The sequence below is a fragment of the Penicillium crustosum genome (assembly GCF_028827405.1).
Source record: "Penicillium crustosum strain IBT 35664 chromosome Unknown utg000002l_segment0_segment0, whole genome shotgun sequence".
NCBI classification, from domain to species: Eukaryota; Fungi; Ascomycota; class Eurotiomycetes; order Eurotiales; family Aspergillaceae; genus Penicillium; species Penicillium crustosum.
Window position 1 is genome coordinate 2,841,978 of NW_026623123.1, and position 26,144 is coordinate 2,868,121.

At 46.6% G+C, this 26,144-nt stretch overlaps 8 protein-coding genes across 8 annotated transcripts; 4 read left to right on the forward strand and 4 right to left on the reverse strand.

Moving 5' to 3' along the window:
- Positions 1 to 100: 100 nt before the first annotated feature.
- Positions 101 to 676, forward strand: N7487_004583 (uncharacterized protein; the record flags this gene model as incomplete). The annotated part of the gene is made up of 1 exon (XM_056872330.1): positions 101 to 676. The coding sequence occupies one exon, from the start codon at positions 101 to 103 to the stop codon at positions 674 to 676; it is 576 nt and encodes a 191-aa protein (XP_056730050.1).
- Positions 677 to 1,005: 329 nt separating this feature from the next.
- On the forward strand, positions 1,006 to 1,763 carry N7487_004584 (putative secretory component protein shr3; the record flags this gene model as incomplete). Its single annotated transcript, XM_056872331.1, has 2 exons — positions 1,006 to 1,051; positions 1,144 to 1,763. The coding sequence occupies 2 exons, from the start codon at positions 1,006 to 1,008 to the stop codon at positions 1,761 to 1,763; spliced, it is 666 nt and encodes a 221-aa protein (XP_056730051.1).
- Positions 1,764 to 2,228: 465 nt separating this feature from the next.
- N7487_004585 (uncharacterized protein) lies at positions 2,229 to 3,428 on the reverse strand (the record flags this gene model as incomplete). Its single annotated transcript, XM_056872332.1, has 2 exons — positions 2,229 to 2,590; positions 2,651 to 3,428. The coding sequence occupies 2 exons, from the start codon at positions 3,426 to 3,428 to the stop codon at positions 2,229 to 2,231; spliced, it is 1,140 nt and encodes a 379-aa protein (XP_056730052.1).
- A 5,071-nt stretch (positions 3,429 to 8,499) lies between these two features.
- Positions 8,500 to 9,210, reverse strand: N7487_004586 (uncharacterized protein; the record flags this gene model as incomplete). The annotated part of the gene is made up of 1 exon (XM_056872333.1): positions 8,500 to 9,210. One exon carries the CDS (start codon positions 9,208 to 9,210, stop codon positions 8,500 to 8,502), a length of 711 nt encoding a protein of 236 aa, XP_056730053.1.
- Positions 9,211 to 9,957: 747 nt separating this feature from the next.
- Positions 9,958 to 10,140, reverse strand: N7487_004587 (uncharacterized protein; the record flags this gene model as incomplete). The annotated part of the gene is made up of 1 exon (XM_056872334.1): positions 9,958 to 10,140. One exon carries the CDS (start codon positions 10,138 to 10,140, stop codon positions 9,958 to 9,960), a length of 183 nt encoding a protein of 60 aa, XP_056730054.1.
- A 1,200-nt stretch (positions 10,141 to 11,340) lies between these two features.
- On the reverse strand, positions 11,341 to 13,480 carry N7487_004588 (Zn(II)2Cys6 transcription factor; the record flags this gene model as incomplete). Its single annotated transcript, XM_056872335.1, has 3 exons — positions 11,341 to 13,031; positions 13,096 to 13,296; positions 13,360 to 13,480. 3 exons carry the CDS (start codon positions 13,478 to 13,480, stop codon positions 11,341 to 11,343), a joined length of 2,013 nt encoding a protein of 670 aa, XP_056730055.1.
- Positions 13,481 to 18,134: 4,654 nt separating this feature from the next.
- On the forward strand, positions 18,135 to 20,708 carry N7487_004589 (SAM and PH domain-containing protein; the record flags this gene model as incomplete). The annotated part of the gene is made up of 3 exons (XM_056872336.1): positions 18,135 to 18,137; positions 18,194 to 18,367; positions 18,435 to 20,708. 3 exons carry the CDS (start codon positions 18,135 to 18,137, stop codon positions 20,706 to 20,708), a joined length of 2,451 nt encoding a protein of 816 aa, XP_056730056.1.
- Positions 20,709 to 21,886: 1,178 nt separating this feature from the next.
- Positions 21,887 to 25,764, forward strand: N7487_004590 (NACHT and Ankyrin domain protein; the record flags this gene model as incomplete). The annotated part of the gene is made up of 6 exons (XM_056872337.1): positions 21,887 to 22,275; positions 22,357 to 22,421; positions 22,486 to 22,680; positions 22,734 to 22,758; positions 22,809 to 23,354; positions 23,436 to 25,764. 6 exons carry the CDS (start codon positions 21,887 to 21,889, stop codon positions 25,762 to 25,764), a joined length of 3,549 nt encoding a protein of 1,182 aa, XP_056730057.1.
- Between the last annotated feature and the right edge of the window lie 380 nt (positions 25,765 to 26,144).

Here is a 26,144-nt window from a genome sequence, read left to right on the forward strand (position 1 = left end):
ATCCACGGCCGGTGAATCGACCACATCACAAACGGCACCTCCTGCATCTACTATTCTACTTAACCCCGTTGATGGGGAGGAGTGGCCAGAGGCGAGTCCAATGCCTAATTCTCATGGTGAATATGGAACACAGGAGTATTTCCCCGAGGAGACAGATTGGGCAGAGTATCCTGAAGATTACGGTGAACATTTCCAGCCGATGGACCCTATGGTTGCGCCCCCAGAGGTTGAGGAGCCCGTTGACGAGAAAACACGGGTACGACGTCACGAAGAGGCTCTCTTGCCTAGCCAACCGCCCGACGAAGATGAGGCAGGGCCATCTACAGCACCAATGGAGGTCCCGACCGCGCCAGTTTTGCCAGATGATCATCATCTTCAAGACTACCAGCATGTGCCTTCACCAGATACAAACGGAGGGCCGCATACTGTGCGCTCTGCGGAATCCCTACAGACTGTTGTTGCCAACGGCGCTGGGCCCAGTGAGCCACGTGTATCAGCCGACGATAAACAAGAGCTTGAGCGTCATCGACTCCAGGAGCAGGCGAGCGCACCCCAAGACGAGCCTAGCAGCCAGGAACCCAGCGCTGGGCCCAGTGCGCCGGTCTTTGATGAGGACGACCAGCTGGTCGGTGGGACGGCGCATGCAGACGAATCGTTGCCTCGATACCAGCGATGATGTTGTTATGTACATTTGCATTTACGGGATATTCTGGAAGATACCATTGTTCGCATCATTTATGAAACGGCGCTAAAGGCGTTGAAATATGTATCATATACACTCTTATTTATCAAAAATCAATTTCTCAAGTCTCAGATCAAATGATTAAATGAATCCAATTTCCAATTTCCAATCTCATCAAATGCTCGGACTTCAATTTGTAAAAACATCCTTATCTCTCGGCCCCGGGCTTGGCACCCGCTTAGCGATACCTAGAGGACATCAGCCTTGCCCCTGGTCATCTTCTTTTCCCTTCAAAATAATCTCAGCTTTTCTAAATTCTCACAATGGCCTTCAAAAGCGGGTCGTTCGCGACTTTCCTCATTGTCTGCCGTAAGTCCCATCGCATCACCACCTTCCCCGGATCCCAACGGCAAAAGAGGCCACGAGACTGTAATAAAACTAACCCAATCTTACCCAACCAGCAACCTGTTTCTTCCTGGGCATTATCTTCTCCCTCTTCCCTTACGACTACCCGATCCTGTGGTCGACAGTGACGACCCCCGCCGCGCACTATGACTATCTCGAAGCGCATCTCCGCTTCCTGCACGCCTCGCCCCCGCTCATCCCACGCATCCTGCACATCGTAATCTTCCTCGGTCTCGCCGGCCTCCTCACAAAGCTCTACAAGCCCTCCGAATCAAACATGCTCTTCGACGGCGCCTCGCTGGTCCTCTACATGTGCGGCGTGACAGTCTACATCGCCAATATCGTTAAGGGCCTGCGTCTCGCCTCTGCCGGCCAATACGGCTCCGAGCTCGCTACTTCCGCCGACGAGAATGAGCAGATCCTCGGTCGCGAGGACTCGCTCAAGGTCCTTTCTGCTAGCAATACTATTCTCGCCCTTGTCCTGGTCGGCATCTTGGTTCTGCAGGCTGGTCAGTGGTATGCGGAGCGCAAGGATGCGCAGGAGGATGAATCGTTTGCTACTAGCAAGAAGACCGAGAAGGAGTCTGGTGATGCTACTGCTACTGCTTCTGGTTCGTCGACTGCGACTGCGGGGAAGTCGGGTCGGCAGGGAAGTCAGCGTAAGAAGAGCAATTGATTCTAGTTGGTTGCTTTCTCTTCCTTTTGTTCGTGTTTGTCTTAGGGATATGAATACTCGGCGTGGGATGGTGTGATTACTTGTTTTGCTCGGTAGCTATTATAATCTTCTTTTTTAGTAGCCTACGCAGACAGGGATTTGCTGTCGCAAAGAAAATCATTGGAGACGCCTTTTTTTTTCTTAATTGTCAAGGAGGGCATGGAATCTGATATTCGTCTATGTACATATGGTGATCATAGATATGGTATGGCATGGCCATACAAAAAAAAAAAACAAGATAGCATTTGAAAAAAAAGCAGGAATACGGCGTGATGTGTCCGAAACGTATGGTATGGACAGAGCAGAAAAGACAAATGATCATAGATGCATGTAATGTGAACATATGGTATGGCGACGCAGAGGGGGAATCATTGCGCAAGTCGTGAAAGATGGTGTGGTATCATATCATGCATAAGAAATTCAAGTTCAACGGAATGAGAATGGGCTCCGAGGGAGATCCGGGGAGCGTGGGCTCAATGCCTTGGCGAACAATTCCTCGCCGGAATCATTGCTCGGGGTACGCGTGATTGTCCCCATGGGTGTGAACCCGTCGGGGCCGCTGTTATTCTGGGCTTCCTGTAGAGCTGAAGGTGGGAAGACGGCAACCGGTTTGAGTGGTTCCGGCTCGGAGGGGTTGGTGTGAGAGTTTGGAGTTGGGGTGGGATTGGTATCTGGTGTTGGCATCGAGTGGATATGCTGATGCGCAACGTTGCGGAAGGAGCTGAACGAGGGGACGGCAACATCAGGAGATTGAGGCGAAAGAAGATGGGCGACATTGGAAGCTGAACCTGGGTTTGGTTAGTGTCAAGGATATAAGTACCGTAGGAATTGGGACCAAGGATACATACCATTATTCACAGCTAGATCCCTCTCACTTGTCTGCAGCTTTAGTCCCTTAAGCTTGTCGCTCAACTTATTGCCGCTGATAGGCGACACCGGCGTGGCTGGGTAAATGGAGGATGAATTTGAGGAGTCATGGCTATTGGCAACCGAATCGACATCGCGCGACCCGACTCCAAAGTTTTCCTCAATCCACTCCTTTTCTTGAATGGCCATGTGCAGAGCAATGCCTTCAATGTTGTTGCGAGTTTCGGCGGCAATCTCCGCCTCGAGAACCCGAAGCCGTTTCTTTGCCCAGATTGTATGCAGCACGCCCTTCTTGCCCGATGTACGTCCCGTCGCACCCAGTTCAACGGGGAATATAGCGGGTAGGGGATTAAGGCTGAAAGAGTCCTGTGGCCTCGGGGGTGGAGGGGTCGCGGAATCAGTCGTATTAGACGGGGTGGATCGCGGCTCATAATGAATCGTAACAACAGGCGGGATGGTGGTATGGGGCGGAAGCAAGAAGTAGAAGCGACGCAAGCTATCACTAGGCCGTTCATCGGCGGGCATAATGGAAGTCTTTCCAGCCCAAGAGACATGCCACGATCCATCGGTCGAGGATCGAGTGAGATCGTCGTCTTCCCACTCAATCATCAGGATTTTAGTGCCATCGTTTCCCTTACCAGCCTCGAATTCAAACCGGGCTAACGAATTTATTGACAAACTTCCGCACTTGGGGCCACGAGGGGTTTCAAGCTCAGCAAACTCGCTGTCTGGTGTGAAAGTGGGGGGCGCTTGAGCCATGGCTGTGGATGAGATCGGAGAGAAACACTGTACTTTCTAGGCGTGGGGGTGTACAGAATGTGAAATCGGTTGACTCGTACGGTGCTCAGAGTGATGCACGGCTCAAGGAATAAGGATTACAAGAGATGTAATAACTGTTTAAGTGGGAAAGGAGTGGTGAATCAGCACCTGAAAGAGGGACGAAGGACTTTGGGCGGGTCGATCACGGGATTTTGGGAATCCCTCTATGTGCCCTCCATTTTCCTTTGCCCACTTCGAGTGAAATACCTAACCAATCTAAACAGGGGTTGGTTTTTGTTCGTTATCATTCGCTACTTGCCACAAGTACAGGGGCATATCACAGACATCAATCGCATCACATCGCCTCACAGGCTTTGTTTCCCCCGCCTCTAAATATAGAACCAAAGCGGCTGTACTGATTCAGAAGTCAATAACTACCGACTGTTTTTAGAACCATCATCAATTGGGGGGACCAGCCTTATATGTCCAGAAAATAAAGTATCTGGGAAGAAAATCCCTCAATGGACCATGATAACCACAAAAATAGATCATGTTTTTGAGGCCCATTAAGGACACATGGTCGAGGCAAGTGTGATAGACCCCGCATTCATGCATAGAAAATGCATTCTATTTATATCCACCACCAATCCAAGGCTTTGATTCAAGTACACCCCTGTATCGCCTTTGATAGGATCATATTTCCATCTTTGACCGCAGAAGTGTGAGTTCATTCAGCAGCAAGCTGTGCAATCTGCCGTAGAATATAAAACACATAAAGAGAGGAATGGTTCGTCGCTTGTACTTGTCGTAAGCCAGCAATGAAACAACTTTGGAATAAAAAAGGATTGAAGATGGTTAGTGGGATCTGAGTGAACGGCGAATAGACCAAAGCCTGCAAGATCCCCGTTTCTCCAAGTCACTAATACCACTCCATTGCAAGATGTCCTAATTCCAAGTTAAACGAGCATGCATGATGTTACCGATGGTATCCTTAATTTAGATTCTCTATTCCATATCAGGATATCATCCGAGTCAACAAAGGCGTGTGTATCATACTGTATGATACAGAAAGATGGACAACGGCTTTCAACCGGGAGAAATACGAACCAAGGGTGTATTAGAAGCGGAGAACCATCAAAAAGTAGATATTTTTGGAAAAAATGCATCCGACATTGCAGTCCTGTCATGTAGTTCGCACATTGGACACCTGTAGATTGATCATTCGGTTTCACAGATGATGGACTCGGCGGCAGCTTAACCTGTTAGTTGAGAGGATAAGGCGCTAGTGAAAGAGAACATGCAACCTATTCATAGCTCAATGCCCTAATTGGTCGGTTCAATAAGAACGGTAGCATTGATCGTCGCCTAAGATGCAGGAACTGCGATATAGGGCAGAAGATGTGCAATTGGAAACCCCTCATTGCTAAGTTTAGCAACTTCAACTCTCCCGAAATGGAGATAAAAGTATCAAACGTGATGAGCTTTCCTAGACCAATGGCATAGAAACATTGATTGACCAGAGGCGCAGATAGCATGCACTTCGGATGTTCCGCGGCATCGCTGTTAGGCCTATTGAATCATTTGACAGGGATCCAACAGCTGATGAGCGCAAAGTGTATCTCCACCTGGAAGAAAATAAGCATAATAACTTGATGGGTTCTATTCTTGGAACGGTGGACACTCATCCTGATCACCCATGACGAAGAACGGGGCTCGCCTATGGATAGTCTTTCGAGGATACTTGAGGTACTCCACACGCAAGGGCATGGTTCACTTGTTTGGTATAGGTTCGAGCTGATCAGAATATTCAAAATGATTGGCGCACAAGGCAGGACAAGATACCAAAAAAAGAACATAAAAAGCTACGAAAAGTCACAAAGTTGATCAGCTTTTGCCGCTATCACAGATTCCTAGGGTGGTGTGTAATATAATGTTGGTATAGCAACCAGAATAGAAAGAAAGGTTTGGGTCGAGTCAAATTGACAGGCATTTCTTTGCTATCTAGCCTGTCCTAGAGATGTTATACATAGCGGGATATACTATGGGTGATGTGAAGTTGACGTCCTGACGAGTTCCAAAAATAACATTACAGAATTAAGCTAAGCCTCCCTTGTAGGGTAAAATTAGAACATTCGCTTGGCGAAGGTAAAATATCTGATCACGAGCCTGGAATTTGGCCTCCTCCCAAGGAAGCTAGTCAATTTATGCACATATAATCACAGCGCCTATTCCCCTGCTATCATTGGTTAGGATATCCCCCTTTACTCAACATGCAGCCTGGGATGGACATCTAATAAAAGAGTCTTCACGCTACCTACAGTACGGTCAGTATGTACTTACAAGGGTACTGCATGGTGGCACACCGGCCTTTGCCCCGACATCATCATAATCAACCTCACCGTTTTTATGGAATAAAATACATGTAGGTAGAGATATGAAGTGAGGCCTACATAATGATGACATTGTGAAACAGCCCACTAATACAGCTAGTACTTGAAATGGTCAAGCCATGGAAGTCTAGTTGGGCAATTCCTTGACATTATTCGATACTAGCCCACGTGAAGTTAAAATGATCCAGTTTTGACTGTATGGAGCAAGATATCAAGGTTGCCACGTTACACCAGACAAAGCACCTAGGTAGTCAACGCTGGAGTACATAAACATACCACAGTGGGTCCAAACCTTGGAACCTTGGAAGGGGCTTCGTGGATCCAACCATGGTTAATAGCGGGGCTCGACGGGCTCCGAGCCCGCAAATATGGACCACTAGTACAGATATAGAATAGCGTAGGCGCTTAAAGGTTGCAGGGATATCACCGGCACAAAGCCATATGTGGAACAGCGTGCAAGTATCTCCGAGTCAAATGATTCAGATGTTCTCCTATGCATCCTCAATGGTCAGTCATAGCTGAACACATCACTTGCTTTAGGTTGATGTGAAAAGGGAGAAGCTTTCAAGAGTGCTGATTGAGTCTGATCCATCACGGCACATTTGCGTAAGAGCATGTATGTATTAATACATCCAGTAACAGTATGTATTGAGCAACACACTTGAACCGAGTGTAGGTGGAAGCCATATCGAAAAATAGATTATTTACTGGTCATAAATTAATTCAAAATTAGCTTTATTATTTTTATATATATCAGACTTACTCAATTGACTTAGAGTGAATGTATGGAATCGAAATTGTAGTAATAAAGCGATTCCATACATTGGTGTATACTTCGGTATCTTTGAACCTCCCGGATACGGGACATTAATTGTACATACTAACGGAGGGGTAATAAACTTGGCCACAAAAAGTGGGGGACTATCAAAATACTCTGATAGCCCAACCTAATGTTATGAAACAATGATCGACTCGTCTCATCTAGAGTTCCAGCAAAATAATCTTTGTATCTGGAGTTCGGGTGTTTCTAATACATACAACGATATATGTAGTAATACTGAGCTTACATAGTTTACCATAATACATCTGCCTAAATACATAGACATACCCTAGATGCAGTATTAAAATACTAGTGCAAATTAGGCGTCGTAAACCGATGACTGTGCGCTGAGCCTCACTGCAGCTACAATCCTGCGAGTCAGGGTTTGATACTTGGTCCATTAGCAAGTTCGGGTTGTATGTTGTGTGGTGCAAGGCAGACAGTGGCGGTCGAGGGCTGATTTGGGAGAAAGAAACTAACCGCCTGGGGCTCTCAGCCTCAACAAAGAAAGGTGCTAATAAAGACCATATGGACCATTAAAAATGCTTGTAGCTGTCAGAACCGTACTATGAGACCTTACCGAGCCACTCAATGGACCTTTAGACATGTCTGAAATCCCTTTCGTAGCGCCAGGATCTGGGGGCGGATTAACAAGCAAGGACCTATACGAGTCTTGTGAAGCCATGCAACCAGAATAGGATCTCTATAGGCGAATCTAATTTACCGGGTTATAGCTTAGCGTTTGAACTCCTATATTTATGAGAAGTCCGGGCTAGCGGAATTATTTCAGGAAAGCAGCTTCAATATCTTGATAATATAGGTAGACAGATAGGGATACGCCAGAACGTTCGCATTTGATCGATCAGAATAAAATATCCGAGGCCCAGTAAACACACTAGAGGCCCATTGTTTAGGTTAGAATGTAAACCAGCATAGCGCTAGTAGGCATGTCCCCTGTCCCCCGCGGATGTTGGATATTTTGTTGGATTTTCCCGCTTCATAATTAGTTACCGTTAAATGCATCCGACACGTGGATGTGGCTGGACATTAGCCCTGTTAAGTTGTCGGTGATATCTCAGCTCATGATAGGATAGACCTGAGCAAGAAATTCTCCGCCTGATAGATAGCCCCAAGGCCTCGGCCTGAGACAAATCCACAGATAGATGAGGCTCTCACACTAAGCTTCATTGACCGGACCTCCGTAGCCTACAAAAGTACCGTATTTGAAGAAGATTCGGCTTTGTAGACGTAATATTGTAGTACATCAAGGCGATGTATTTTCCTTCATCATATGTCAATAATTGCGGAACATATATAGTGAAACTTTGCAAAAGATATGCAAAATATAAGCAGTAAGACCTAAATGCACCAAAATATATTCGCCGTAAATGCTACCGGATCGGTCATTGGACCAATGTTGACGCCTAATATAGAAGAGCCAAGACAAAAGCAGAGCCCGAATCGTGTGCCCCAAGCTGCCAACGAAGCCGCCCGATGACAGACAGTACAATGCAGGACACAAGTTTGTTTCCCAGGCTAAGTTTTGTCATATCGCCCACAAAAACAACGCCATGATTGTAAATTCAAACCCAACCAACTCCGCATCCCCGATTCCTCCTTGTCCCTGGCGCTTGTAAGGAACCCACTTTCACAATAGAACATATGAATGGAAATGCCAAAGCCGAACCATCAAGGGTCAACTCGTAGATTTCAACATTAGACGATAGTTTCTGGTATGGGTTTCAGAGCCCGAAGAAACTTTCACGAGCCGCTTTGCCTCAAAGCCGAAACGCAAATTGAACATATAATCAAATTCAAGATAAAAAAACTGCACATCGTGAATGAAGAGAAAGATACCAGCTCAAACATCTCGACATTCTTGAGTCTTGCGTCTCTTTCCCTTTGGCGGGGGATCAAGCGGGGTACGCTTGTATGTAATCGTGCGGGTCACGACTTGTCGGACACTGACTGCCTTAGTGGTTGCACTTCTTGGTGCATCAAGATATCTGAGCTTCCAATCTGATGGGGAAAATGGCGATCGAAGACTAGCTGCGCTGCGAGGAAGTGCGCTCCATTGGGTCGCACTATATGGACCCGCGCTGTACGGAGATGCACTACACGGGGTGGCAGTTCGCGGCGAGTCTTTTGAAGAAAATGGTTTGAGTGACTGAGGAATGCGTAGTCGTCGTAGCGCAGGTGGAGCCTTGGCCGACTTCACAGTACAAGGGGAGGGCGGTGGGAGAGAGATGGCTGGCGTGGCAGGCGACTTGACAGAAACCCCGGGGGACAGTGCGGGACTTGTCGCAGTAGACGGCTGTGAGATTGGGGACGGATCACTTTTTTCGATCGAGAAATTTGGGAAGCCTCCAGCGCTGACAGGGCTTGTGAAGACAGGTGTTAAGGCGTTGAGGAAATCGGTATATGCCAGTGGGGGTGTGATAGGCGTTGCGCTTCCATCTTCGCGCTTGATGTCATCGACGGTGAGGGTCTTGGACTCTTTATGTATCTCTGAAGGGAAGATGAAGGTCTTCGGCGTCTTTAGAGGATGTAAATCAGGCTTTCGGACCGGCATCTTGCTCAATGGGTGATTTGAAAGTTGGAAGGAAAAAGTGCAGAAAGGTCGAGGTAGGCTGCTTTGGAGGGAAGTACTAGTGGCAGGGCGCGCGGGTCGACGAGAGCGGGTCGCTCGCGTCTTGATCAAAGAAAAACGACAAGATGTCTGAGTATAGATGGAGACAAAGGTCAGGATAATGTTCGAGAAGACAGAGTCGAAGAGGGAAATAAGTAGGTCTTACCAAGAAGCAAAGTCTCAGGAGGGCTGAGGAGATCTTTTTCTATATGGAGAGTAGGACACGAACGTTGGACGGTATTGTACAAAACCGTAAAACCTATACCGTACTGGACGGTATCGGTCAATACGTAATTTATCGACTAAGTCAAAACGGGTTAGCGTAGCCAATCGCGTATTTGGCCCCGAATGGACTCTCACCAGTCCTGCTGTCCGGACGAAACAAACTAATGGGGCTGAGCAAAATGAGAGGATTCGCCCCCAATTGAACTGCAAGCCTCAACGATAGTCTGGTTGGGATGAGAAACGTACACAAGCGACCAGCACTTGGTTAAGAAAATGAATGAATGAACACCAGCAAGGTGAAAGATAACGGATAAAAGATGAAAGACAAGTCAAAGAACAAAAAGAGGATTGATAATTATGTACGGAGTACAAATCAACGAGGAGGAAATCTCGAGTCTTATTATATAGACCAGCAATCCTACCTAGACAGACAAGTAACCTAACCGCCTCAATAACGAAAAAGGCTTAAGATAAAACAGCGGTCGCATTATCGCGCGCCTCCTGGATCAGGAGCATCACCCTTTCTCTATTTTTCCAAAATATTCTCCACGCGACGGCGTCGACCGGCGGCTTGGTTTCTTCAGCAACCGTGCACTTGCGGCACATCGCCCCTCCTGGTTCGCTACCATCAGAGCGCGCGGCATCCATGACATTAGCGGCTCGATATTGTACAACAGACCAGAAGTTCAAAGTGCCAATAGTTGTGGGGTTCCCAAGTCAGCTAGGGCTCCAGTCGAACGCACGGCATGGTAAACATAGCAATTGTTTCATCAATCGCTGAGGCCACTGGCTTCAATTATTGTCCAATGATACCCTCTCTGAACCAGCGGTTAGCCTGCAGACACCAGTTCTGCAGGACCTTCTTTACACCAGCCCCTTAATGCCACCCTTTGAAGAACTATCGTACATTATCCAACATGCTTCAACTCCGCAATGGATCGCTGCAGGATATGACCCTTGTTTCATGACGCAAACTATACCCTGATAGTATTGCAAGTGCCAGATGAGCATTGTTTTCGAAATTTGTATGGCCGTAGCCCAACGATAGGGAGCTATTTTTGTCTATTTACCGCCCATTCACCTAAATGATATTGTGCTATCTTAGTCGAGGACAAAACCATCAAAAAGCGCCTCTCATATTATGAAACAGGGCCATACTAGCAATGAGGGAGTTGTGGGATTGACCAAGTGTCGTGTTGTCTGCTGGGGTCAGGCGCTTGCCCTTGAAGAGAATGTTTATTTTGGTATTGATATGAGGCAGTAGAAGAGGGTATTTATTGTTTAATCTCTAGGCCAGTAGAGTGAATGGAGTACAGAGACATATTCCCCCTATAATAATCCTATCCACCACCAACAAAGTGAGAGCTTTCGCTGCATAACAAGGAAATTCATGTGTTTATGCAAAATGGAGACTCCCAGGGAAGAAGCACAACCTCTAATGGGAGGCATTCGTCGGGAATTATCTTGTCTCAAGCCACGTCGAGAAGTAGCGAATTTGAGGAGGGATCGTTGGCAGCCAGGAAACGCATATGGAAAACACCGGAGTTCACACCGAAGGCAAATCTGATTTAACCTAAGCTAGGTAACGCTTGTAAAAGACACAAAAGCACAAAAGCACAAAAGCACAAAAGCGAGAGTCAGGGATATAATCCAACGTGAAGCCCAAACGCCCGAAAGCAATAACAAAAACACCAGCTCTTGCTCAACTATGTAGGATATATAAAAACCCGAGTATTTCTTCAATAAACAAGACCGCGGGAGAACCCGGGAGACACCACTGAATGCTCTAGTGCTTTAACCCGCATATGGGGTTAACCATGGAGGTTGCAACTTTCTCTTGCGATATATTCAAATCAGAAGATGGCGCCAGCCGTTCCGGTTCATGACATCTCGCCAGTGAACCTGCTGCCTCTTGATTTCTCGCATGCCAGGAGACAAAAGAGGAACAGAAGGGATAGCATCCTGTCTCGTCTCCGCAGATTGATATCCTAGCTCGGGTTCATTTGCCCCCGAAGGAAAGGACGGGCTGACAGGATCATCAGATAGCCGCCAGTAATCATTCAACAACTGGTACATGCGACCAATACTTCCTAATTCGGCAAGGTCTCCTAAGGCAATCACTCGATTGTGCAAGACTTGACGGAATGAGCTGGAGGGAGTGGAGAAAGCACCCGCGATAAGAAGTGGCCACACAAGAGAGCGGTCGAAGCCAAAAGGTCCTGCTGGAATGTAGGACATGGCATCTGTCAATGAATTAACAAGATTAATGGTTCTGGTCTGGTTGCGATCGCCCCCAGGAACGAGGCTGCAGAGGTAAATGCAGGCGGCAATACGGAAGATGGCAGTCATGGTTTTTGTCAATGCATCGGGACGAATTGCTCCAGTTTCCGCTGAGTAAGGGCTCATTAGTGTTGTGTCGGCATCTTGGGTGTATTCCAACTGTTCGCTCAAAGCGGTGACATGTGTGGAAACAGCGCCGGAGTCAATGCGGCCCTCCAATTTGAGTGATTCTAGACATGCAACCTCGGAAATGAGATACATAATTCGGTCATCACATCCCATGAGTTCTCGGAGTCCAGAGGAAGTTCCACTTAAGTGCTTAGCGCGATAAGAGTGAGCAAACTGGGGTGTTTTCCCAAGCATTGTGGCACCCAGAATGTCAATCCAGGTGGTTAGCGACATGCTAAAGGGGGGCACTGTGTGCATCGGACCGCATGGAATTAATTGGTTGGTTAAATCCAGTTTGGTGACCAGGTTTGATGCAGCTTGGAAATGGTCATTCCAAGGGATATCAGGGAGATAATCATCGGGCGCACCAACCGAGCAATGAAAGAAGATCATGGCAAGAGTCGCATCCAGAATGTGGTCATGGTCAGCATCCTTATTCAGTGCTTTACACAACTCAGAAATAGCTTCATAGCGATGACGCATAATATCGTGGTCGATTTGTTCACCATTTAGTCGACTTGTTGTTTTGAGGTGAATTGCGGCGACACTGAGACAGCAATGGAAGTATGACTTGTTTGTCTCTAGAGACTGAAGAACAGACCGAGCCCGTGCAGAACCACGCTGGTGAACCTCCAGTATTGGGAAAATCATACGCAAAACGTTGTCCACGAAATGATCCAGAAGAGGCCGGTCATAGTCATCGACGGGAATATTGGCTTGTAGAGAGGCATGAGATTGACCGACACGTTGACCACCCATCAATGTATTTGCCTGGGAGAATTGACGAGAAGATTCGGAATATTCTTCTTGAAGCCATTCATCTGATGGGAAAGTGGGAAGTGTGGCGTGAAGTTGTGGCGGGCCCATCGCATTGAAGGTTGAAACCGAAGAGTCATGTCGCAGAGGTACATTGTTCACAAATGTTTGGCGTTCAGTTTTGACATCAACTTCGTAAGGATAATTCTGAGAATAAGATATCGGTACGAATCCAGGAGTCGAAAAGTGTGCTGCGAGATTGGGATCAGTATAGATAGGGCGGCCGAGGTCATGTCCTCCAGAACTTGATGATGAGAGGGCACGATTCATATGCTCTGAGGAAGGTATTAGAACTTGATTGAGGAATAATAAAACCATTCAATAGTTGAGTTGACGCACCTTGAAGAGAGCCACTTCGTTCCAATGACTTGGTCTGCTTTATTTTGATTTTGATCCGTTCCTTTTGTTGCCTTCTTTGCTCTGCATTGCTCCACCATATGGGCCGTTTATATTCGCACTTGATGCAGAGGTTTGCACAGGCTTTGCAGGAGGGATGACCTTCGTCACATTTTTTTCTTCGTAGGCGACACGTGAAGCAACCTATGTAAATTGTCGATGTTAATAACCCGAAAAATATAGTCGACCAAGCGTAAATGTTCATACCGGAGCGAGATCTTTTGTGCAAACGTCCAGACTTGTCTCGTTGCCTATTGAGAGACGTCTCCGCAGTAGGAGAATCCACGTTGTTTGTCGAAGCGACGCCGGAAGCGGTTGAAGTTGGCATTTTTGCAGTACAATCCTCAATATCCAGTATTGACAACAAGAAAAGGTCAATCAATGACCAAAGCAATCGAAATATTTGGAGGCGGGGGCGGCACGGCCGGCGAAAGAATAATATAGTTGATGAGGAGGACCAGCCACCTTATTCGCAACTAAACAGAAGGCGCAATGGCAAAGCTGAACCGGCAGCTTATACACTCTATTAAGGGTATAATATAAGGCAAGATGGAAACGAAGGATGGAAAACAAATTGCTTCGAGACGGATTCAAAGGATATCTTTTATCTTAAGATCTCGGATGCGGCGAGTTATAAGTCTGAGCTACGATCAGCGGCCCTGGCATGCATGGTTCTAATTTTGTTGGAAGCGGTAGAGGAGCCTAGTTCGAGTCGGAAGAATATGCGAACATCAGGTGGGGAATCCAACCCCAGCGGCAAATCAACTTCGAAGCCCAGGTTGTTGGCCGGGTCCTCAAACTAAATTTGGGACACGACAGGGGTGCAAGCACGAAGAGTGACGGACGACAGGTATCCAGAGACGATCCTTTAAAGTGGCGTCTGCAGCTAGCAGATAGTGATCTCTGGTAGGACGACTGGGGCCCCCATGATGCACGAGAGTTACAGCGGACCTGCGAATTATCCCTGCTAGTGCCCAACTATTTGGGGGTAATCACCAACTTTCAAGTACCTCAGTTACCACTTAGTGCAACTCTAGACACGGCACATCCTGATGCTGATAGGCTCTTTATCGAGAACCTACCTCTCTTTTGCTTTTTTTTTCGTGTGGCTTTCAGCCAGTCAAACTTCTATATTTGGCTAATAAAAATCAGAAGATGATTCCAATCTTCCCAACGATACAATCTACAAACATTTTCTCATATGTTCCAACCAACCAACAATATCCGAAAATACCTCATGTTGGATTATTCCTATGCTTACTGTGAGAAAGCGGGGTTGTTGGTTTGTTGGAGTTGGAAAAATCGATACCGCTAGAATGATAGGTGACCAGCCCATGCTTGCGAGTCAGGCAATTTTCATTTTCACACTAAACCTGAATTAGTAGGAATATTCGGACAGGACTGGATGGTATTGGCCGAAAAGTAAATGGTTGGTGAAGACCATGCAGATTTAGACTGTGATGAAGAAGCAGGTCTCGCATGCCAAGCTTCCCTCTTTAAATTCTGATTCGCTGATTGATCATAAGCCCTAAGACGGACTAAATTTTAGTGTCATCGGTGTCGTGCAGAACGGTGGACTCATAGCCAACCGTGGGCCCGGCCCGGACAGACTGGGGAACACTAATGCGCCAATGTTGACGCTCGGACTGTGATAAGGGTACATCTAGCAATGACTCCGCAAAGACTCCCTAATTAGCAACACTTAAGCGCCTTAATTAAAGTTAATTATACTGTTCTTGAAAATGAGGGAGCATATGATTTCCTATTTCTGATAGATCGAATGACCAAAATCCTTCCAAAGTTCTATTAATAATTAGATGAGGCATTATTAGCGGAAACTATAGACCATTTGTCCCATAATTAGTATCAATTTAAGCGGGGTAAATCAGGGAAATATGCCGAGTCTGCATCCCCCAAAGGCCTCATTGATCCCGATACTACCCCAGGGCTACGAGATATGTATGTACGCAATTTCCGAACCAGGAAGGATCTACTCCGTAATTGGGTTCCGACTTAATTTGCTCTTCTAAATTTGGAATGAATTGGATTAGCCATGATTGTTTATGTGCTTAATTTAGACACTTTTTAGTAACGATAGCAAAAAAAAATGAGTCGCAACTTGCGCGATAATTAATTGAATTCCGCCTAATGAAATAATGCATAACGCCTTTCTTATGAGACCATTCGGTCGATCAATTCTCTCGGGTTGAGGCTAGCATGCTGTGGGCACGGCCGATATTGAATTGCATTTTGATTGCAGCCAGGTAGCACTTTATACCCACCTGGGTTTGAATTATTATCGGAATTATCATATCTGTAAGTACTTGGCAGCTACATAGGTTATACAATGCCAGGAGAATTTTTTTTAAAGAAAAGGGATATAGGGCTTATTGTCTTCCTAGATAGCCACCATATTGTTACATATACTTCACATACACAGGTAGTTCAGAACCAGGCGTTGAGTAGAACCAAAATCAGCATTTTACTTTCCCTAGGGAGACTTGGAGTATTAGGCGTTGCTATAGTGAGAAACAATAAGACGATGAATTTCGATTGTACCCCGAGTACAACATATAGACCGTTGCCAAGATAAATTTCGAGGCTACCTGCATAAGGTACGGACCAATCAAACATATTAATCGATATGAGTGGACACAGACCAGAAGTTATCACATGGCCCCAAAGTGACCTGTGCTACGGGCACGTGCACCTTGGGCACGAGGATGTTGTATATCCATCGCGAAGAGTTTTCTTGCCCATGTGTCCATCCGAAAACACCGATAAGAGGTTAGACTTCTGCTTGAAAGGGATTAAATAGATAGTGTATATGAATCTAGGTGTTGATGAGGAAACACCCGCTCTGCATGGTATACATGGAATAATAAAAATATGCAAGGCTGGAAGACCCACCCTCAAAGGAACACAATACAATGTTTCCACCAGGCAAATAGTCTTATATATCATCTAAGACAAGCAATAAGGTACATAAAGTGCTGGCTGAAGCTGAAGTGCATACTTACTTGTAAGTATTGCGCATCACTACTCCAGAATAACATGATTGAGGTTCTACTACTCCGTACGTACCTGAATATGTAGATTTCCACCCGAGCCACATTGTCCTGCGGAAGACTGGTTCATTCGAAAGGAATATCAAAGTGCGGTCAGGGCTATAAGCTATAAACAGATATTTTAGATTGATCGAGTGCATTTCTCCCCAACGCCACCGAGTCAATTACTTTAAGTGAGGAGTAGGAAGACTTACAACACAACGAAAGATTTCCAGGGAAAATATAGAATACACTCTAGGGTCATATATCAGACAGAGAAAACATTACTTTGTTCAGCCTTTATCTGACCTTAGACCAAACTAACATTCTTATCATATTAGCCACGACATCACAAGGGTAAAATATGCTTGGGGGTTACAGGATTGGGATAAAAGTACGTTATGGCGGGGAGTAAGTAATTAATTGGTCTGAGTATGCCAAATACTTGGTGTGCATGAGCACGCGATGTGATTCATGTTGGCTTCAAGTGGAACTGTCACACAAGTAAGCTATTGATGAACTAGGCAGAGAGCGAAGTAGAAAAAATTTCATTTCTGTTGCAGAGGAATTGTCATGAGAATCTAATTTCAACCGAGGCCAGGGAGTACGGAGATCAACAATATTAATACGGGCAGCGACCACAAGAGGCGGATCTCCTGGGCAAATTGCATGAATTACAATGCGCTATACCGTAATAGTTTCGGTTACAATGTGGTTCTCGAGGTACCTAAATATAATATTGTTTAATTTTGTATATATACCTAGGGACGGTTTGCGAGCGACTAATATTCCATAGTATAAGCCGACTTTGGTGCATCAGAAAACCATCCAATTGAAACCCAAGAGAGCTACCCCTTTTTACGTATTGCACAGAATTTGACATCCTCGTACATCATACAGAATAGAGACATAATAATAATTACATCGAGAAGACTGTCCAAGAAAGAATGATCTGCAGTGTGATGAGCGGATGGGTACGGGTGATTGTGTGACTGTTAACCACTTAAATCCTTCTCGACCCAAATCCTTCACTGGTCAGAAATTCTAGTTAATTATTCTCAAAGGGGCTAATTTTGGAACATATACTCTGTACTGAAATTCCCAGTAATATTTATGGGTAAGCTTCAGATCATTCTACCTTATCGAATTGAGGTGAGTGTTCCAACTCGAAGAAAACGGGCATGCCAACACCCCTGTTTCGATGGACCTTATTTTGGCCCCAAACACCCTGAACCATTGAGGAGATGCCGTCAATTTATAGAGCTGAATTCGAAACCCCTCTACGCGCCAGGAATTCCTAGGGATGCCTTCCCAGCCCGCGGAATTATTGCCAAGACTACTGTCACAGCAGTAGCGCGGTGATGAGTAGCCTCTCACAGACCGCCATCACCCGCTTTACTCAACCCCTCATGCAGGTTCGATGTGAACTGTGTTGCATCTCGGCCAACGAGAATGAGGAGCACCCAGTCCTACCGTATGAAAATATGGGTCTTTGACCACCAGCCTTCCAAGCTAGTGTTCCAGGTTGGCTTGTCGACCACCTAGATGCATCATCATGGGCGCCTCGCAGTGCTTACCGCTGAGCCATGCCCCCAGTTGTTGTCTGAGCTGCAAGTGTAATTCGTTGAATTTGTGAAATCGCCCGAAACCCTCAGTACCGAGCGATTTTACTGGCTCCACAAATGAACAGGTAATAATTCCCAGATGATAACTTGGTACATAAACTCATCCAACACCCAAATTACTCGTTTCTGACCTTGTTCCCCATTATCATATTATTCTAGCGTGCTTGAATACTTGGCCCCGCCATTACCAACATAATCCGCCCAGTCCTATCAAGACCTTTGGCCTGGTCATTCCACTGTTGGTTATTTGACTGCCAACAATCTGAAGTATAGTGCTGGCACTCCAACTAGACTGACCCCCGGTGACAATATGGTTCGTTTTGGTTGGATCTCATGTGAATTTCCATAAATATCTAACATGAAATAAAGGAGGCCCAATATGCATACCACATGAACTTTCTAGTGAACCAGAAAGAGGAACCCCTACCACTCTTCCCTCCGAAGACCGCAATTCATCGGCCATTTTCGGAGGCAACGGAGATCTTCGAGGAAGATGGATACCACAGCTACTCAGATAGCTCACCTATGAGAAGTGTGGCTTCTGTGAGTGACATTCATCCAAGGCCTGAACTATGCTGTGAACATGATCACTAATCCTTTCTTCCCTTAGTTTGGGACTGGCAGCACATCCACAGCCTCGACCCCGGACAATGTCACAACCCCAAACTCGACTGGACTGACGGCTTTTCATTTCCATATCGATGACAACCATGTTCAAGGCCCAAGCGGTCCCCATTTGTTTGGGTCGTTTACTGGGTCAGACCTCCAATCAGCCACAGACACCCACCCAATGCTCCAGCAAACACCCATCAGTACCACGGGTCCTTATCATCACAAAGCCTCGAAGTTTGATCCTTTCCGAAGGGATACGCCAGTCCCGAACCGCTCGGCAGGGCCAACGCCTGAGCCCCAACAGCGCACACCCATCGCTAAACAGGCCCTGTCACTTGGTCGTACTGAGCCCCAAGACTGGACACCTGAAGAGGTTGTGAGATGGATGCAAAGCCTTGGGCTCGAAAATGATATCGTGGATACATTCTTGGCCAATGACATCTCCGGCTCTATTTTGCTGGAGCTCCAATCTGAAGACCTTAAGGAACTTGAGATCGCGTCTTTTGGCAAGCGACACAAAGTCATGAGCTCTATCAAACAGCTTAGAGACAGCGGCGTGTTCACTAGCACAGACACTTCTTCTTCACGCTCACGCAATTCGAGTGTCTCTAGTAATGTGGCGTCTACTCGAAAAACATCAGTGATTTCAGACAATAGCTGCAAGTCCTGCTCCACTGCCGATAAGAAATCAAGCAATGCGAAGCCTCGGGCTCGCCGCCAAAACTCGCATGGCAATGTGCGCAAGAGAACTGATCTTGTTCCTGGTGACTCCGTCTCTATTGTTGCCATCGAACAGCTTTTACCTAAATTGCACCAGTGCCCCAAAGGTGAAGAATGTGGTAAGTGGCAAAGGCAACAAGATAGGCTTGCTCGTCTCGCTCAAGATTTGCCATTCGAGCATTTCGGCACTCGCTGTATTGTTGCGGGAGACCCCGGAAATCCCAAGACGGCCCCAAATCTGCTCAAGTCCCCGAAGTCCGCAGTTACTCCCTCGCCTATCGCGTCCTCGGATATTATGGGACCTGGTAAACCATCCGCCTACCAACTTTCCCAGGAAAAGTTGAAAGACGTAAAACCCAGGGATCCTCAGGAGAATGTACGAAACTTTTTGAACTTCCAGAGTCTTGACCGATTGCAGACAGTCAACCCATCCCCAATCCCTTCGAGAGGAGTTCTTTCGTCACCCGAGTCAGAGTCTTGCGATTCGGCGAAGGTGACACCTACACTTGCTGAACATCTTCGGCACCTGCCCAAGCTTAGAATTCCGAGCATGCATGATTCCAGCGACGGGTCTGTTTTTACTGAAAACATGTCAGCTCTACGCACTATCACTCCTTCTATTCTATCCCGAAGAAACCATTTCCCTCATCGCTCCATTGTGCCTGGAGGGCAAGAGCTCATCTCCCGTGATGTGGCAGCCTCGCCGGCAGACTACTACCGAGCCGACCCTTGCTATCGGTCGGAAACACCATTTTCGGATGTGGATGTGGATGCGCCAATAACTGCAATTCAGATTGGTCCAGTGGCACGAGAGGAGTCGCAGTCAGTGCCTCCAAATATGCGCTTTGGAAATAGTAGATACGTGGCGGATGAGCCAATCACTCGGCCATTCTCAACCAAGCCAGAAACCAACTGGCGAAGCCCTTCCATTCAAACTGTTGCCACAATGGACCCTCTCCAAGAAGGCCGTGCCATGAGTCCAATTGAAACCCCGGAAGACCTACAAAAAACACCCCGTGCACCTCAAATGCGCAACAATACCTTGTTTCCGTTCAATCGACGTGGCCAAGAAGATATAACTCACAGTGGGTGGATGAAGAAACGGAAGACCACCAAATTGGTGTGCCATGACTGGGAAGATCATCATTTTACGCTGAAGGGCACACAGCTCTTAATGCATGATGATGATGTGTCTATCCATAGAAACTCAAAAGCCCTGGAGTATATCGATATCGATGACTATGCAGTAGCCTGCTCCTCGTTTGCATCGAGGTCCAAGCTGACGGCGGCATTCAGGAAGACTGTCCTCAAACGCAGTGATAATCCACAGGATGTGTCGGCCTTTTCATTCTCACTGATTCCCACGCCCAACGGGAGCGGCTTTGTTGACCGCAAGACCATGTTTTTAAATAGTGGGAAGTCGCACCACTTTGCTGTCAAGTCCCGCGAGGAACGTATTGACTGGATGCGAGAGCTTATGCTGGCCAAAGCTCTCAAGCGTGGACGAGAAAGTGGCGCCGAGCTCACCTTCAATGGGGCCAATATGATATGAAACTTCTGTTGGCATCCCTCACGACAAGTCTGAATTCTTCCCACTCCCTTTGTTTGCTTTTTCCTTTTTGCTCTTTATTCTTGCGATACCCGTGGTTGCATGACCAAGAGTAGCAGTACTCTTTCCGCACCTTATGATTTTTGAACAACTTAACGACGTCTTGACACGAATCTCTTTTACTTTGTTATGCTCTTTTATGCTTATTTCTTTTGTCATATGGTCTAGTTAGAATGAGAAGAATACCCGGCAGACGGTGGAAGGCTCACGCTATCCTAGTCCCCTTAAGAGTTTATTCATGACGAGAAAATACATCCCAGGTACGGAGTACATGTATCACAAATAGTTTGTCTCAATATTTGTATACTGTATAAAGTGTAATTTCCGAAATTCTAAGATAAAATGACCTAGAATGATGCCTGGGGATACTGGCATTCATCTGAGGACATCTGTTCCCCCTCCTACGCCGCATCTAGATAATCACAACACAAGTTACTCCGTACAACGTACATGGGTAACAAGGGTGATGATTTGCTCTATTATTGAAAATTTGACTTCTCTACAATTTCGACATTTATGGCGGTCAGAAAGAAGTGTGATATGCATGGAAGGGTACATATCACAGTTCACAGCGGCTAAACTACCATCGTTAGTGGACAGAACCCCTCACCCCGTGGACAAGAGACAAGACTTGAAATTCAGGCGCTAACGCCGCTCCACCCCAGTTATTTGTCGAGGACTGCTTTGGTGGCTTCGACCCAGATTGTGTTGCTTGCTTTGACCTAAAAAATAATAAAATTTATCCTCATAGGCCACAGTTATTTGCGATACGAAGTGGCGGCATCGAATTATGTTTCATGTCGCGCCATTAGTAGGCGTCGGCGCTACAGCGTACAGAAACGTCTTTCTTTGGCTATCATTTCTCTTTGCACATTTTTCCTATCACAGTTCATACAGGGGTCCGTCACTCGGCCCCTCCAAGCCCAACAATACATGCTAACTCCATTGGGAGTGGTACAATTCCATGGAATTAACAGCCTGCCCCGGGTTTCCGCCGTGTACCTCAGACGACACTTCCTTTCCACCGTCGATTCCGGATCTCTGCCTGCGAGCGTGTCACCCTTGGCCTTTTTATTACTCTGATATATAGACATATTTTCTGGTTCATGAAGCCTCCCAATATGATCGATCGCTCTGTGGTTCGGGTTCGCCTTGCCCGAGTTGCTCGGTCCATCCGCGCAGTCATGCGCTGCCTGGGTGGAAACAGAGAATCCCAAGAAGGCGCACAGCGAGCTATGTTGATTATGTGTGAGCTTCTTGATCTGCTGTGTCGACTTCAAGATCAACTAAACTGGGCGGAGGATAAATGGGTCGTGGATCCATCGCGTCTGCGTAACCTCGACGAAGTCACCCGTTATTTCGAGTCGACAATTGTGTCAATCGAAATATATTTCCAGCCGGGTGGCATCAGCGCTCGATCTTTCAGAAAGCGCTTGTTGGAAAACACTTTCATCCCCAGGTTGGAGCATTTTAAGGTTATGATGATTTTATCCATGCAACCTGAGTCTCGGTATGTGTCACCCAGTGGCCTTAACGATCCCTACACTGTCCTGGACTACAGACCAAGACTAAACTCAATTCTTTTACGCAGAGAGAAGTCCCGAGTCGAGACAAAACTCAGAGGTGTACTCCGGCAATTCTACGAGATGGATTCCGGTCAGTTGAAACAAGTATTCTATGTCCCTTACATCGGTTCTCTGGCTGAACCTCGGGTATTCAGATTCAATAAAAGCCAGCACACCAAAAGCAGAGGACTATCACAATATCACGAGTCGTATGACAACCAAGAGCTTCATGAGGCTGGCAGACCTCTCCAATAGACGGCAAAAAGGAACATGCGAGTGGATATTCAACAACGATACATACACGAAGTGGCTTTTTGGGTGCAGCAGAACTCTTTACTGCGTTGGACCAGGTACCTAATCCCTCGGAACCCAGATCGAAATCCAAAGCTAACCAGATTAACAGCCGGCGCTGGAAAAACTTTCCTCGCGTGAGTCAGCCACAAAACGAATCAACGTTGAGATTCTAACACAGTTCTAGATCCACCATTATTGACAGCCTGCAGAATGCATTCACATCTGCAGATGTCGCAATAATTTTTGTTTTTGGTCATGATGAAACAGATGATAACGCAAGCTCTGTGGGCTTCCTCGACAAGATACTTGCGCAGCTTGTATATCGAAAACGGACGCCATCCCATACTACCGCTTCATTGTATAACTCCAAATCTTTCGCGGAGGGAAAAGTTTCAGCAAAGACATATCAAGATGCTATTCGGGCCGAGGTCAACAGATTCTCGCGAGTTATGTTCGTCATCGACGGAATTGACATGCACGTGGAGAAGGAAAGGATTTTGAACCGTCTTCAAAAACTCCCAGACCATGCACAACTTCTTGTTACAACACGAGAAGCAAAATATGCCCCTAAGGACGAGCACATATCCGTTTTGGCCACCCGTAGGGATCTTGAAACATACGCACACTCCCGCATTGAGCAGGATGGAGGACTGAGCACTCTGCTAAAACAATACGGTCCTGAGCTGAAGTTTGCTGTTGTTCAGCAAGTTGCTCAGAAGTCACACGGCTTGTAAGATGTTACCTCCCTTACAGCAATATTGCTTTTCGGCATTTAAGATTTCGCTGCTAATATTTTACAATTTCGGCTTAGATTCCTGTTGGCCCGACTGCAAATTGATCTTTTATCCCGATGCAATGATGGAAGCTTGCTGCAAAGGTCTCTATTTCACCTACCCGAGAGTTTAAGCGATGCATACGGCGAGTCTATGACCCGCATTGTCAGCCAGAACCCCTTCGCCAGTCGTTGTCTTTACTGGACATTGTATGCCCAGAGACCTCTGACCGTCTCAGAGTTAACCTTTGCAGCAAGCTTTGAGCTACAAGGCAGCAGCACTTCAAAGGAGTCCTCTTTTTCTGCGCATACCATACTTTATGAAGCTTCCGGATTGCTGACCATTGACGCCATGAATGGGACGGTCCACTTGGTTCACAAGACAGCTAAAGAATACCTCAGTGGACCGGCAGCTCGAGTATTCTTTCCAACTGCCAAAACAAACATTGCAGATGTTTGTCTCTCAATAATAACGCCAGATGAAGTGATTGATGATTGCTACATCAATCAAGGAACAAGTCCTCGCAAACCCCGTGGAAAACTGCTAGAGTATGCTACAACCTATTGGGGATACCACGCCCGCGAAGTTGGCGAAGATGAACAGGCAACACAAGTTCTCATCCGAGCATTCTTAAACAAACTTTGCTGGAGAAGACCCCCTCAAACAGAATCTTACACTCTCGGAATAGAATTGCCGAAGCAGTTGGGTTTTGGGAAATACTTTCCCGACTGGACTTCCCTGCATGTACTTGCATACTTTGGGATCGCTGCAAAGGCAAATCGTTTAATTGAACAAGGTGCCGACCTCAATGACTGCGATAATCAACTTGGCATCACTCCTCTGCATTGTGCAGTATATCGAGGCAATGAAGAAATGACTGAATTGCTTCTCGATGCCAAAGCCAACATAAATGCGACTTGCAAGGATGGTAAAACAGTTTTGCACATGGCCGGGGAACAAGGACACCGGAAATTGATCAAGCTTTTGCTTCACCGACGAGTCAACTCTAGGACACCAACCCATCAAGGAGCGACAGCTCTTCAGATAGCTATTGGGACAACTCATGATGAGGCAACTGTTCCACTTCTGATAAAAAGCCGATTTGACATGGATGTTCAAAACACAATTACTGGAAACACTGCACTCCATCTGGCAGTGGAACTGAGACGGCCGCGTATCCTGGCATTCCTTTTGGAAAAGGGGGCTAGCGTGAACGTGCTTAACAGAGATGGTCTGACTGCCCTTCAACTTGCTTGCAAAACAGACAATTGTGAGGCAGTGGCTCTTCTCCTTGAACGTGGCGCTCACTTAGAAACCCGCTCTTCTCGGGGAACCACTGCGTTACAACTCTCTGCGGCGGAGGGTAACTGGGTCGCATTTGATCTTCTGGTGATTGGAGGGGCGGATATCAATGCATGGGATAGTGAAGGTGACTCGTTGCTTCACAAGCAGGCCCGTGCAACTTCACCTTCCGCGATTTCTATTGCAGCACATCTACTCGAACAAGGTGCAAACATAGAAGCCTGTAACTCACAGGGCTATACGCCATTACAATCAGCCGCCGCATGTGGAAACAAAGCAATATTTCTGTTCCTGGTAGACCAGGGGGCAAGACTTGATGTTCAAACTGCCAAGGGAGAAACTCTTCTTCACATCACGCCTCCTCTCAGCCAAGACTGTCTTGACATTGTCGAAACACTACTAGACTTTGGTTTCAGTGCCAATGCAACAACATGCAATGGCCTGGCACCTCTGCATCACCTTGTAATAAATGCATTCAACTCCCCAGACCCATTGTCTGAAAAGACTGCCGTTTTCCTTTCGTTGCTCTTATCACACGGGGCTAACATCAATGCCCCGACGGCTTCTTACAAGGCCGAGACGGCACTTCATATGGCAGTAACTGCCAAAATGCCACGCGAGTCACTGGTATTGTTGCTCATTAAGAATGGTGCATCGCTTGATGCAAAAACATCCGACGGCAGAACGCCGTTACATTTAGCTGCAGAACGTGGCCGCCACAATCTTTTCCAAATACTGTTAGATGCAGGCGCAGATCCTTCAATCAAAGACGCTGGAGAAACACCAACCAACGATACAGTCAGAGGAGATGGCCAGACAGCAATTGACCTGGCTCGTAAAAACCCAGCGAGTGTGCTTTGGTTTGATAATACGGGTAGGCTGGAGTCGTTGCCAGCAATACACCAGCGCAGGAGTGTAGCCACAACTATCGACTCGGTCGATATTGGATCTGATGTTGGCGAGATAGCGGGATCGACATTGGTTGGTGAGGATTGCTCAACCTGGGGATCGAGGGCGTCTACCACTTCCATGGATCTCCCCTCTATCGTTTCGTCTTCTTGTTAAGATACGTACCAACTAATTCGACGTTTTGCTATTTGCCTTTTGATTTCTTATTGTCTTTACTCTTATATCCCCCTTGTCTCCTTGTCTACTCTTTTTCTGCCGCACTTGCGCTCTCTCAATGCATAGCGCCAGCGTTGCTCTTGGTTGCTCTTGGCTGGCCTACCGTTTCTCTCATTCAAATTCCTTTTTTTCTTTCTCATTTTTTGGGTTTGGTCCCGAGGTGTGTACATAGAGAGCATGTTCAAGCCTTGAGCAACTTTGAAAAAAACTTAAATAATTGTACTTTACGGCTGTCCGCGTTGATTCAGTAGCTTTGTAGCTCTTGGAGATAAGTAGCATATGTATATAAAATTATATATTGTGGATCAGAGAACGCGAAG